Source organism: Monodelphis domestica, chromosome 1 (genome assembly GCF_027887165.1).
Source record: "Monodelphis domestica isolate mMonDom1 chromosome 1, mMonDom1.pri, whole genome shotgun sequence".
In the NCBI taxonomy this organism is placed as follows: Eukaryota; Metazoa; Chordata; class Mammalia; order Didelphimorphia; family Didelphidae; genus Monodelphis; species Monodelphis domestica.
Window position 1 is genome coordinate 565,652,134 of NC_077227.1, and position 14,908 is coordinate 565,667,041.

The following is a 14,908-nucleotide window of genomic DNA, read 5'->3' on the forward strand; positions in this document are numbered from 1 at the left end:
GTGGTTGGTTGAACATTTATTTGTATGTATACTTTTATGCCAAAGGGGACTTCCCCAAAACTGGCTTTTTGTCAATGCGTTTCAGAAATTATTGGTTTTATTCTTTTTTTTTTTCTTATCCTAAAATTATTGTAATCTTTAAATTGATTATGTTTTCATGATCCTTTGGAAAAAAATTAATTTTTTTCAAATGCTCAATCGGGGGAATGTAAAAAATAGGCTCTCTCTTGGACTTCCATTTCGGGGCAGACGTGGCTCTTTCCATAATGTAGGTGAGGTCTTGTCTAGGCCTCTCTGGCCTAGGCACATTTTCCTTATCCTGTATTTTCTTTTAATCCTTAATCTTCAATAAACCTCTAAAAATATAATACTCCTTGCAGAGAGAAACTAATTTCTACCTGCCTCAGTCTCCCCTAAATTTTAATCTTTACATGGTGAGATAGAGTTCAGAAATGCAGTTCTGAAAACCCAAAGAAAGGGCAGCTGGTGATTTAGTAGATAGAGAGCCAGACTTAAAAACTGGAGGTCCTGGGTTCAAATCCAGCCTCAGACACTTCCTACCTGTGCCTTGGGCAAGTTATTTAACCTCAGTTGCCTAGGTCTTAAAACAACAACAAACCTTGGAATTGATACTTAATATTGATTCTAAGACAAAGTATGGGGGGTGGGGAGAGAGGGGGGAGAGGAGGGGGAATTAGAGAGAGAGAGAGAAACAGAGAGACAGAGAGAGACAGAGAGAGAGAGAGAGACAGAGAGAGATCTGTTCCTTTTCAGAGAGACTTCCATTATGGAATATTTTATTTGCTCTATATTTTCTCCTGTCTTATTTGTGTTTTTTATTTCCCTTTTGGTAACTATATTATCCTTGACAATGTCTATCTTTTAAATCTTCTTTTAGTCATTTTATTTCTCTTTTTCTCATTTTATTTCTGAACAATATTAGAGTTTCTTACAGTTTTTCAATTATTTATGGCCGTATTGTTCTGTTACTATCAAATGTTCCCACACTAGAAATATGTGGAAAAGGACTGCAGGGCACAGATGACAGTAATGAGCTGTAGGGCTGCCTTCTGGTTTGTATTTTGATTCTGTAAGAATGATCTTGTGGGAAATGGTTTCCTTTCCCTTCTCTTTGTTATTATTTTTATAACTTTATTTGGCACTTTTTTTTTTGGCCTTTCCAAGGTAGAGGCAAGGAACTCACTGAGCATCTTGTCCAAAGTCTACAACCTTTCTCTTTGGCAAATAATATTGACATAGTTCAAATCTCTGATTGTGATTCTCATATTAGTTAGTGTCAGAATATAGTGTTATAAATAATAATTAATCTGGAGGCTTATTACTATATTTATACTCATTTATTAGTAAAGAGAAATAAAGATAGAAATAAGGTTTCCAGCCTTTCTAACTTTAGGTAAAAATCCAATTCTCCATTGCAGTCAGCACTCTGAGCTGCCATTTTTCAGAGATGGCCCAGTGAGATAAGAGAGTAATCCCAGAGACTAGTTAACAGAGAGTTGACTCAGAGACTAGTCTGGAACCAGAGAGATCCTCAAGTCTCAAGCTGGCTTTTCAACCCTTAGCTCCTCCCCAATTCTTCCATAGGTCAATGGCTTTCAACCATTGTGCTGTCATGCTGTCTGACTCCATGGCAACATTGAACTTGGAGGTAGGCACTGAAATTGGTTGTGCTGGGACAGACTGAGTTAGAGGTCCCCTAAATATTTATCTCACACAATACTGAGTTGCTAGCACATTGCAATTGCATGACAGATAAATGATGTCTATAGATGTATCCTTGCCTATTCCTACAGCCTTTTCTTTTCTTGCAATTACAGGTGGAGGGTGTGGAGTAGAAAATATAAAGCAATTCATGAAATCACCTTATATTTCTAATAAGTTCAAAGTAATGTTTTCATGAAATTTGGTTAAACTATCAGTTTAATTTTTGTTTGTCTATAGGATCAGACATACTAAAAGGCAAAATCTTGATTCCTTTGTTTTGGAAGGAATCAAGGCCATTCAGACAGCTCAATGGATATGAACTTCTGCCCAGGGATGTAAGAATATAGGCTGCATATGAAAAATCAATGTCCTGAATGCATTTTAATAAGATTTTAGAGCAAAATTATTTGTTTCAAATGATAAACAACTTAATGGTGGTAAATGCAACTCCAAGTTACATTTAAAAATTATAAAACAATGCTATTAAATGATTATTTCTCTCCTGTAACTTTGCTTAATTCATCAGTAATAGAAGAAAACCTGAGAACAAAAAATGAAGTATATATTGCTTAGGATCTTGTTTGACAAAGACCATTTCATTTTGATGAGATCAATGTCTCTTTGGTATTTTTAATAAGTGAACTCCCATTCATTCAATTTCACTTTAATTGCTTTGCATTTCTTTTTTGTGACCCTATTCTTAGAATTTTTCCATTCTGATGATTAGGATCCACACTAATAAATAGTCATTCCCAGTGAAATGGAAAGTCTTTTCTTCTGCCTCACCCCCTCCCCACCTTGCTAACCTAACCTTAAAACCCCAAAAAATGCCAAATAATATGGACTAAAGCAGGTCAACAGAGCATATGTGTGATGTCCTGATCTTCTCTGTCAGAGACAAGGGTTCAAGCTTGACCTGTAATGAACCTAGCAGGTATTTCCTAATTGCTAGTAAGTTAAAACAGCACATTTTTTTGATTCTCAAATCCAATGATTATGGTTATTTCTGTTTATTTTTAAGATTTTTTTCCTCAGGGATTTTTTACATTAAAATGTTTTTAATTTAGAAAAAAAAAAGTATCTTCTGGATTTTTCTTGATACATTTTAATCATTATCCTGCCATTAGAAAACATCTTAGAAACAGTGAACATTGTTTATTGCAATACAAAGTATGCTCTACTTTTGACAGCACCCGGTCTAGAAGCACAAAGGAAAAATTTATGAACCAAATGTTTTTCTTAACTTGTGCCAACATCAATGATGAGGTATTCTAAAAGTCAACAGGAAAGAAAAAATGCCCATTAGAGAGATACTAAGTTGTTTGCCTAAAACTAAAAACTCTAGGCTTTAACATTCACTACTTTAGAAGTAATAATAGCAGCTCTTATTTCGATAGCACTTTAAGGTTTACATAATGCATTCTTTATAATAACCTCATGACAAGAAATGGAGCAGTGGTTATCCCTCCTTAACAAAAGAGGAAACTGAGAACTGGACAGGTAAAATGTCACACAGTTCTACTCTGACTTCATTGCTTTTTCCATTACTTATACCTTGAATGTCTCCCCATGTACATAGTACTTTAAAATTTGCAAAGCATTTTGTGTTTGCTATTTTATTTGGTTGGTTTTATTTTGTCCTTTCTACTGCTAACCCACCAAAGCAGAAACCAAGAAATGTAGACAAGATCATAATTAAAGTGGACTCATTTATTTTTATCTTTGATGAGTAGCTCAGAAGCTAGTAAGTTTCAATGAATTCACTAATATTTTAAGAGGAAATCAATTACTCTAAGTACCAGTTAAGACAAATTTATTCAACCAGTATTATTCCTCAGGGTATTCAGCCTCATCCTAGCTAATTCTTCTAGTTCTTTCCTTAGTTTACTTTGTGGTATTAGAAGCACTTAATGTTTTAGGTTCCTTCTCTTTCTTTGTTAAATAATTCTGAATGCTCTCTTGTTTGAAAGAACTCAGTATGATGGCACAGATTCTCACAGACAGTTCATAATTATATCCTGTTTCAATAATGGCAGTATGTATAGATTCAGTTTCTATTACTGCTTTCTAAATTCAGAGTATCTTTCCTACCACAGTCCACCAATATCACTTCTCTTTTTACCTTCTCTTCTCACTTTCCACATCATAATGACAGCCACTAACTACTTGTGTGTGACCAAGGACAAGCCGACTCACTTCCTGAGGACCTATTATTCTACTCAAAAAAAGGAAGAATTTGGACTAGTTCATTATTTCCCATATTATTTTCTCCAGACTGCTACCTCACTCTCATAGTGTAAAAAAGGCATTTTCTGAGAATATTTCAGTGCTTGTGATAGTTTGCCCCCTAAAATATTAAATGTGTATATATGCACATATTAAATACATATATCAAAAGAAGAGGAAGAGAAATGCTTATCCAGCTTCCATTTGAGGTATACATGCAGGCCTCAGGGAACTGTTTGAGAGGCCTTGAGTGAGGAGGCTTTTGAGGACAGTCAGGCAGCACATGGCTCAGAAAAAGGTAATTAGGGAACAAATGAGCCAAGAATAGAGAAAGAGGTATGTAGGAGTATAAGCATGTGCTTCTGCTGAAGGCAAATAAGGAAATTTGCCTCTGTTAAAATATGGTTTGTTCAAAAGAATTGGCACAGGTAAAAGGGTGAAACAAGAAAAACTAGTTCTTATTAGAACATATACACATTTAAGGAAATCTAGAAATCAGCAAGAGAAATGTAGTAGAGACCATTTGAGGGATGGTAAACAGAACCAGAAACTGAATGTAGACATTTAAATATTATACAGACCAGCTGGAAAAATAGGAAATAGATGAAGAATTCAGGAAACAGATCACAAACCTGGCACAAATGCATGATGCATAGTAATAAAGGGGAATTCCAGTTATCCAGACATCACTTGGAGCCACCCCTTCCAAAAACAAAATTGCTAATAATTTCTTGATTTGTTTAATGAACATATCATCTTTCATAAAATGGAAGAAATCACTTGGAGAACTTCTATTCTAGTTGCAATTTTCAAAAAGAAGAATCTAGTTAATGGGCTAGCAATGATGAGAATTTGGAGGAAATTACAATTCTGTCTTATAGAGGAAAAGAGGAAATCCAGGCATGATATAACATGTGCCAGAGATATTAGATGAAGTCATTTCAAAGGTTTTAGAAGAAGGAAAGCTAGGAACCCATTTTCTAAAATTTTTTCAGGTCAAGTCAACCAAGAAGATATGTATAATATCTCTAGAATGAAAGACTGAAGACACAAAAAGAGGAATTAACTAAAGAAACAATGTACTTGCACAGATAATTATTTAACAACCAACTTAGAAATAAAAGACAGGAAATGGAGACTGAATATTAAAAAAAAAACAGCACAAAGCTATAAAAACGTTTGGGGTGTCCTAAAGCTCAAAATGAACTGAAATTGGTGGGCAAAATTAAAAATAGTTAAGGTGGAAGGAGGCATGTTGAGTAATAGTAGAAGAAAAAGAAGAATTAAGGAAAAGATAGGACTATCCTAGAGAAAAAATATTTAGAGAGAACATGTCAACACTCTTCAACCATCTGAAAGGCTAGAGAGAGTGTCCCACTATATTAGAAACACATTTAGTGTGTCACACTAAGCTTTGATAGCTTAACCCAACCCTAAGACCTTGGGATAGCATATATAGGGCTGATAATACGTTACACTGATATAATACTTAAAATATTTCCCAGTTTTTTAAGCAAACCTATAGGCACTAGGGATATTACTAACCCCATTTTACAGATTAAAAAAAAAAAATAAACTCCAAGAAATTCCATGACTTGCTCATTGTCATGAAGTTAATAATTATCAGTGGAAATTTGAACACGGGTCTTCTTGACTTCAAGTCCAACATTGCCATTTTACCCACAAGTGGGATTAGACTTCTTCTACTTAGCCCCAGAGGGCAGAATTAGGAGAAATATAGATGGAAAGGTAAAAGAGATCTATATAAGAGAAAACGTTTTAATAGTCTCAGCCATTCAATAATGAATTGTTTTAGTTAGTAAGTTCACTAATATTACTTTCCATTTATACAACATTTCATGTATATATATATATATATATATATTGCATATTTTCTCCATTAGAATCTGAGCTTGTTTGAGGACATGGATTATGTCTTGCCTTTCTTTGTATGCTCAGTGAACATTTTTTGGTGCACTGGTCCATAATAAGTGCTTGTTAACTGTCACTTCCTATGACTTTCAAGCAGGACAGAAGATCATCAAAGATGGGCTTCTTCTACTGAGAGAGAGCCTGGGTTAGATGATCTCTAAACTCTTCAAACTCTCAGATTTATGATTTTTTGGTGAACATGAAACCAAAATAACAATATTACCTTACATTCCAAGAACTTTCATCATAGTATTCCTAAACACTTTATGAAAATACTCCTAAGTCCATTTAACAAATGGAAAACAGATATAGCCAAGTAAGATGACTTGTCCACCATACTATAAAAAAGGCTAAATGCCAGTGGGCTCCTAGGTGTATGTCCAAAACAGAAGACCACATAGAAACAGAGGCAATAAATTCCTACTACCATGTGTGCCAAGATCTGACAAAAAAAATTTTTTTTTATTTTTTTAGGAGTTGCTCCTATATAGTTCAGTTTACTGTTGCTCTCTTTTCCAGCCATATATTATTGGCACTACTCTAACATCTGTCCTTACATTTACATTTTATTGGGTGTTTAAGGATTATTCATGTTATCTGACAGTGGAATTTGTGGATGTGGTTATCTTCAGATGCCAAGAAAACTTGGATAAAAATCATTTATCAAATTTGTGTTTACAGTCAGGAATTTTGAGCTATGGTGGATCCTAGACACAGTTGCTTTAGCTTTTCGCCATCCTTGAGCTGTCAAATGACCCTTTGTTCTCACACTTGTGTTTGTTTATTGCTTGTATGTATTGGGTCATGAGATCATATGCTAGAAGACATGGTGTGATGCCCTGGTTCTTAGGCAGAGGGAGTAGATCTTAGGTAGGACTCTACACAGCAGAAGGATCTTCAACTTTTGTCCTCACTCCCGCCCACCCCCAGTAAACTTCAGTATCTTTTTCTCGCTTAAGGGTATTTTTTTTTAGTTAGTCTGTTCACTCTTTGCAAAGATATTAAGGTTGTTGAAGTTCAAGAATATGAGGAATCCGGGCATATGAATGAATGAGTGAGCATTTGTTAAGAAACAATGCTCTAAAGGAGCTTCCATTCTGGGTGATGGCCAATGATTGTTGAGAAAACTGTGGAGGAGCTGATCTGAAATACTGTTTCAAATTATACAGTTCCAAATCTGGAAAGCAGGGCTCCAGGATAGAAGTCCTTTAGGGCCTGGTTTTTGTTATGAACAAAAAGTCAATTTGTTTGAAGAGAGAAGGAAGTGGAAGGTCCCTAATTGCTTTATCATTTAAAGAGGTGGCCATAGATCTTCTTAGCAGTGGTGAGTATAAACAGTTATTTTCCCTCTTCCCACCCTTAAGAATTCCCCAGGAGAGTTCAATCAAAGAAGGGTTGGGGAGGTTGATTGGGGTGTTTATCAGTTAGGGATTTGAGGAGAGAACGGTTTCCTCCAGAGGAATTCCTGACTCTTAAGTAAAATCATTGCATTCCTGGTGCTAATGGCAATCTCCACTTTTGCTCTGCCCAATGGAACTTGTCCTCTCAGTTGAATAGCTACATCTGTTCACTGAGATGCAAAGATGCTCTGAGCTGGGTAGCATTTAGGCTCATATTTTATATTATCCCTTTACCCAACAGTCTTTCACAGAGTAAAAGTGAATCACAAATACAGTTTCATTCCTCTCTCAAATCTTGAAACCACATTATTATTATAAACTCTGAAGTTTACACTTGTATACAATTTATGTATATGTATTTTATAACTTTTATACAGTTAATACTGGTATAAAATATTAACAATGTTATTAATATATTCTGTTAACCTCTAGTTGGTCATGTCATCAAAACCACATTCTGTAAGATTCTCCATAACCCATATGACTGGATTATAAACATGGCTTTTCTTTCCTGGTTCTTCTCATCACCTCAGTTTTTCCCAGATAATTATCTTTACTTCCTTATATCTTTACTTTCATCACTTTAACTACCTTGAAAGTTCTGGTGCACTTGTAAACTCAACATGAGTCAACAGTTCTATAAAGCAGCCAAAAAGACTTATATTGTTTTAAGCTGCATTAGCTTCCAAGAATGAGGAAGAAATGGCCCCACTGTCAAAGCTGAATTGCATCTGGAATATTATATTTTGCTCTAGGAAGCACATTGTAGAAAAGCTGTTGATTATTGGGAGAACATCCAGAGGAGAGCACTTAAGATGATAAAGGGCCTCAATTTCATGTGATATCAGAATCAATTGAAGGAACTAAACATGTTTAGAAAAAAAATTAAACAAGGATTTCATAATTGACTTCAATCATATGAAGAGACGTCATGTGCTGGAGGAATTAACTCATTTTTCTTGTTCCCAATAGGCCAACTGAAGAATAATATGTAGAAATTTTAGAGACAGATTTAGACTTAACATAAGAAAAAACTTATTACAACAAGTCAAAAGTAGAAATGGACTACTTCAAATAGTGATGGGTTTCCATTCCTTGGAGGTCTTCATGGATGACTACTTGTCCTTTACACTGTAGAGGGGATTCTTGGTCTTTTATCTGTTGGACCAGGTGGTCACTGGGACCCCTTCCAGATCGGAAATTCTATAATCATGTGGCCTGTTTCCCTAAATTTTATCTGCCCCAGCCCCAAAATATTTTGGTCATTCTCTTTCATATCTTAACTTCTTATTTTGTAATTTATCATCTACTTCTAGGGGCAGGTAAGTGGCTGAATGGATAGAAAGCCAGGTCTGGAGATGGGAAGTCCTGGGTTCAAATCTGGACTCAGATACTTCTTAGACTCTGGGTCAACCCTAATTATGTAGCCCTTATTGTTCTTCTGCCTTGAAACTGATACTTAACATTGATTCTAATACAAAAGGTAAGAGTTTCTTAAAAATTATACTCTACTTCTGGACAGTCACATTGCCTTTCACTAGAGACTAGCATGCTCTAGTGATAGTGACTCAACTCAGTAGCAAAATGTACACAATGAGTTTTCTATCTCAAGTCAACTGATTGGAAACAAGCACTTATTTCTAGTTCTTGTGTGGTGTGTATAATTTTATGTGATATCTATGGTCTCTTCCCAATATCCCAGTTATGGTCCTACATAGATACTTCATGAGTCAAAATCCTCTCCAAATTATTGCTTACAAGACCCTACCTGGGTGTTTACTTTTTCAAATTAGCCAGAAATACACATAGTTCTCAATCAAATAAAATAACATAGTCTTAAAATAATAAAAGAACATTACTCTAAACCCTTTTGCTTTTCTTCCCACAAATACATGCACCCTCAGGAGGACAAATTAATCTCTATTGAGATCATGCATGTGGCATACACATGGAAAACATGTTCTCAGAGTACTTAAATTAAGAGACATACACAGGGAGCATATATAACCAGAACAAAAACATGGAGAGACAACAAACATGGAGAGATTTATACTTCCACTATTCCAAAACTGCTAGTGTCTTCTGGTAATGGCACTGTGTTGGAATAGAATGGAATAAACATTTAGTAAGCACCTGCTATGTGCCAGGCACTATAGTAAGTACTTCATAAGTATTATCTCATTTGATCTTCATAGCCACTCTGGAAGGTAGGTGCTATTATCCTCCCCACTTCTGGGTGAAGAAACTGAGGGAGAGAGTGGTTAAGTGACTTGCCTAGGTACCCAGAGCTAGTAAGTACTGCTTTCTACTAGACTGTTTTACTGCCAGTTCAGCTAATCCCTGACAAGCGTTATGGCTCACCTACATCCCAGTGGTTATCTCCGCTACCCTAACTGGCCTTCAGCAATATAATAATATATCCAGAGTCACCTAACCCCCCACTCAGTATCCATGTTATATATTAATCCTCCCCACTGCATGAAGGGCTGTCTCTCTGTTTACCAGTCCTTTCAGACACTTCAGTCATTGCCAAGAGTGCTGTGAGTAATAATCCTATACAACTCTTCTCAGTCAGCCTCCTTAGCCGATGACTGTGAAGCTGGCTTCTTTCAGAGAGCCAGGCTGTACCAGAAGTTACATAAGCAAGACCAAGATCAGATCTTCCATCAGTACTCTTCTTTTCAGCACTTCTCCAAATTCTGAATATTCCTCTGTTCTCTTCTTTGAATCTTTCAATTCAGTAATCATAGAACTTGTACTCAGAATTCTGTTTTAATTCTTAGCCCACATCATACCTTTTTAGATAGTCACATAAACCCAGAACTCTACTTTCTCAAATGGAATATGCTTAAGAAATTGTAATGTGTCTCCCCCAAAACTATGTTGTTCTGTTCTATACAATTGTTAAATAATGTTCTGTCTAGAAAAGCCTGAAAAAGAATGATGGCTTTTATTGCCCTTGCCCCAACAACATCTGTGGGCTGTATTTTCTCAGATCTCTTCAGGTACTTGGGAGGTAGAACACTAAAGTGTAACTTAAATTTTAAGGTCTCAGCCTACCAATATGTCAATTTTTATCTTGCATATATTATGCTGTTAATGAAATCAAGGGCAATTGTCTTTTAGTAATCCTCATAAGTCTTTCATTTTCTTTATGTATCACACCCAGGGCTACTTCTATTCCATCACACACCACAGTGATTCTTTCATGTCTTATCGAATTGAGTTGGTTTATTCTGTCTTTCTTGGGATTGAAGTGGGGAAGTAAAAGAGAGAGAGAAGAAAAGAAGGGAACAAGAACTTATTAAGGGCCAACTCTGCTAAGCACTTGCTAAATACTACAAATATCATCTCATTTAGCCTTCATAACAACCCTGAGATGTAAGCACTCTTATTATCTCCATTTTACAGATGAGGAACCAGAAGCAGACAGTAGTTAAGTGACTTGCCCAGTGTCACAAAGCTAGTGGCTAAGGTCAGATTTGAACTTGGGTCTTTATGACACCAAACTAGTATTCTACTATGCCACCTACTAGCAATTTGGCATTAATTTTCTTAGTAACATTTCACACTCTGTGGTTAGTGCCAACAATCTATTTTAGTATTTGCTTCTCACTTGCCTAATAGGTAATAATGTTCACTAGAGAACCTAGCATAATGACTCATTTTGATCTCATGGGTTTAAGTGACACTTTGTGGGGTGAAACTATGACTGCAGTATGGCTTTCATTATTCAAAAATATAGGATCAAGGGTATGGGAAGGGAATAAAGAGAGAATTGGTTTATATAGTAAAAAGACATTCATGTGACTTTGTATTTTTATTTGTTCTCTATATTCAGTATCTATTTCTATAATATCTGTGATATTAGCATCTTGCAGGTAGGAATAGATGATCTCATGAGTTTCATAAAAGGAAGAAATGTTCCATTCCTTGTAGTCCTATCTCCAGCACTAAGCATAGGTGCTTAATAAATATTTTTTTTATTTATTAATTGATGTGAGAAAATCCAGGAACCAAAGGAGAAAATCTTCTGGAGAGGACTTGGAGTAAAAATAAAGTCAAGAATAGAACTGATACCGTTACTGGCTTATACTGCAAATCACCTTAGAAGCCAATCACAAATGTGGTAGAAAGGCATGATATAGTAGTAATAGAAGATTTTGGTTTTACAGACATCTCCAGAGACCTACAGAATCTTCCAGAGTCAGAACAGTTCATAATTTCTAGATTTAATAATAATCTCATCCTTCAAATGTATAAGGATTCCCCCAAAAAAGGAAATCCTCTACTGAATCTGACTTTTACAAACTTGAAGGAACTGGCTGCTGGGATAGAAATGACAGGAATCTTGGGAAGAGTGACCATTTCATCACAGGATATGTGATAGAGTAGAAGAGAAAAGCTGGTATAGTTTTACTGACATTCTAAATTTGAGGAGCACAGCATTCAAAGGGTTCAGTGAAAGGACAAGTAGAATCCCATGCCCCAAAATTCTTCATGGAAAATAAGCCCAGAAGAGATGTAAATATTTCTAGAATTAAATTCTGATTACACAAAGAGAAATAATTCCCATAATGAAGAAAAAGGGGTATTGTTTAAAGAGACATATAACTGCAAAAGGAACTAATCAACCAACTTCTATTTTTAAAAGACATAAATAGAATACAGAAACAAGATCAACAAATATGTGGCCCTTTAAAAATATCAGGAGCATTAAAGCTCAATGTTGTGGGATAGGCCTTGGACTTGGATTCTTTTTACAGTTTTGATGTTGGAACAAAATTAGCTGATTACATAAATCACTGAACAGTTAGCAAAAAAAGGAAGTTTACTTAGCCCTAATAAAGCTAGGATATGTATCCAGAAAGATACAATGTCACTGTCAATAGATGTGTCCCCTTGTCTCCTTATAGAAACATGTCTGTGCTGCAGAGCAGGCTTTGGTCTTTCATATTATCTTCAGACAACTACTAAATTGGAGGGTCTCTGACTCCACATGGGGGGAACTTTTTATGCCCTCTCTATGACCATAAACATTTACCAAGAGAGGCAGGGCCTAATGAGGTCCCAGGAAAAACTTTTGTCTTCTTTTATAGAAAAGCAGGTGGAGGAGGGGAACCCTGGTAGATATTGGCCCTATCTCACTCAGAATAACCTAAGATTGAGGAGGAAACATAAGGATACAAATGAAATTTTTTAGTTATTATGAGAAAGAGGAAGATTTTTAAAAAAGGTATGACATGCTCAGAATGATTAGCATCACAGTAATTCTTACTTTGTTTCTGTTTCCTCTGAGAAGATAGTAAGAGATTTTGGCAAGTTCAAGTAAATAGACCTAAATGAACTATATAATGTGATAGGAATCTTGACAGAAGTGACCATTTGTTCATAGATTTTGTAACAGAGAAGCAGAGAACAGTTGGACATACCTAGGATTTCAATACCTAGAGAACTGAAGGAACTAGCAGATGTGGAAGCTAAATGACTATTGGTGATCTCTGAAAGACCATGGACAAGAGTTTTCAAAACACTGCAGAATGTCCCAGTTTACCACAAAAAAAAAAAAGTCACTGGAGCCTATAAACTAGAGGCCAGTGAGCTTGTTTTTAAGTCCTAGCAAAAATTTCTAGATCAATTTTTTAAAAACATAACATTATGAAGGCAGTAATGGTTAGAACACTGGCCTCAAAATAGAATATCTGGGTTTGCGTCCCATCTCTGACATATACTTTGTGACCCTAGACAAATCACTTAATTTCTTAGTGCTCTGGATGACTCTTTTAACTCTGTAAGCCACAGGGAAAGTATAAACTGTATTAGTAGAGGAAATTCTGTATTTCGGAGATGCTTTTCCTGTGAAATCACAGAATTAGGTCCCATCCCTTTTTTTAAAGAGATGGTTAATAAACATCTAGGGGATAAAACCTTAATCACACAAATTCAGCATGGTTTCATCAAGAACAGGCCATGGCAGATTAACCTTCTTTTTCTTTTTTTTGGGGGGGGGGCATAGAGGGTAGCATTTCTAGACTATTAGATCAAGGAATGCTATTGATAAAGATTTTCTAGATTTTAGCAAAGTATTTGCCAAGTCTTACATTGTTATCGGGGGGAAGCATAAAAATGTAGACTAGTGCAGTCAGTGGATTTGGAACCAGTTGAATAATTGGATGCAAATAATAGTCATTAATAGTTCCATGCCAATTTAGAAGGAAGTCTCCAGTGTTGTGCTATAGAGATCTATGCTTGATCTTATGCTCTAACTTTTTTTTTTTTGTCAGACTTGGAAAGATAAATTTATCAAATTTTCAAATGATCCAAGGCTAGAAGGATATCTAACACATTAGTGGGCGGTTATATTTTTTAAAATCTTAAAAAGTAGAATATTAGTCTACATCTTATAAAATGAAATCTAATAATTATAAATTTAATATTTTATACTTGGGTTTAAAAATTCAATTCATTAGTATAAGATGAGGATGTATATGAAGATGACAATTTCTCTGAAAAAGAGCTTGGGATTTTGGTGTACTGCAGCCTCAGTATGTATGAGCAATGTGATAGAGCACTTGTTGAGCTATGATAACATCTCAATACTAGACCCAGAATCTCCTCTTTAAATATTTTCGTGAAGTCATTAAACATTATGGCTAGATAGGACTTTAGGTCAGAAAATTCCAGAGCAGAAAGGAATGAAGTTTTAAAAAACCTTTCTGGGGGCATCTAGGTGGCTCAGTGGATTGAGATTCAGACCTAGAGATGGGAAGTCCTGTGTTCAGATCTGGCCTCAGAAACTTCCTGGTTTTGTGACCCTGAGCAAAGCACTTAACACCCCAATGCCTAGCCCTTACCACTCGTCTTCCTTTAATTACTACAGAGTATTGATTCTGAGATGAAAAGTAAGGGTTTAAAAAAGAAAGAAAAAGAAAAGAAAACAACCTTGCTAAAAAGAGGCCTTGGAGATCTCTCCATGCTTTTACAGAGACAGAGTTTACAATCATCTACTCAACATATAATGATTGAGCTCCTTCTCACTGGGCACCCTGTGCATGCAGCTGTTTATGGGCAAAATAGAGACCAGGACTCACATTTCTGATCCTGTCTAGTTCTCTAGCTGCTACACCATGATTTTCTTTTTTTTTAGAATTAGAAGTATTTACTTTGTTAAATAAAAAAAGATATCTTTCTGGGTACCAGACTTTTTACTGTGTGACCATCCTGAATAATTAACTTCTCTTCTTCTTCTTCAGATTCAATCACTCAACATAAGATCTGTCCCTGTGAAAACTACCTAATGCCATAAGGAAGAAGTCACTCAGCATTTGGAAGGCCATTCAGAACAATTTACAAATTTTCTTTGACCATTTACATGTAAAATAAAATCATAAATTAAAAGATTGGACAGATGAATGATACATAGTTTTGTATGTCTTCACCTTGCTATTTATTGTATGTTCTTGTCCTCATAAACAAACAACAAAATGTAACTTGGTGATTCCCTGAATTTTGTACATGAGATTAGATTACTAAATCGAAATCATGGGCTGGTATATTGCCAAGGCACTTAGCACAATGCCTGGCACATAGTAGGTGCTTGATAAAATGTTTACTGGCTGACTATT

At 35.6% G+C, this 14,908-nt stretch overlaps 1 protein-coding gene across 4 annotated transcripts in view; it reads left to right on the forward strand.

The window, feature by feature from the left end:
* Positions 1-14,696, forward strand: part of MCPH1 (microcephalin 1) — a 337,814-nt gene extending 323,118 nt beyond the window's left edge. For all 4 annotated transcript variants that reach the window (XM_007476232.3, XM_056813405.1, XM_056813404.1 and 1 more), the window contains one exon: positions 14,537-14,696. In XM_007476232.3, the coding sequence (XP_007476294.2) occupies positions 14,537-14,589 (53 nt within the window). In that variant the 3' untranslated portion in view covers positions 14,590-14,696. The remainder of the gene's footprint in view (positions 1-14,536) is intronic.
* Positions 14,697-14,908: the final 212 nt, after the last annotated feature.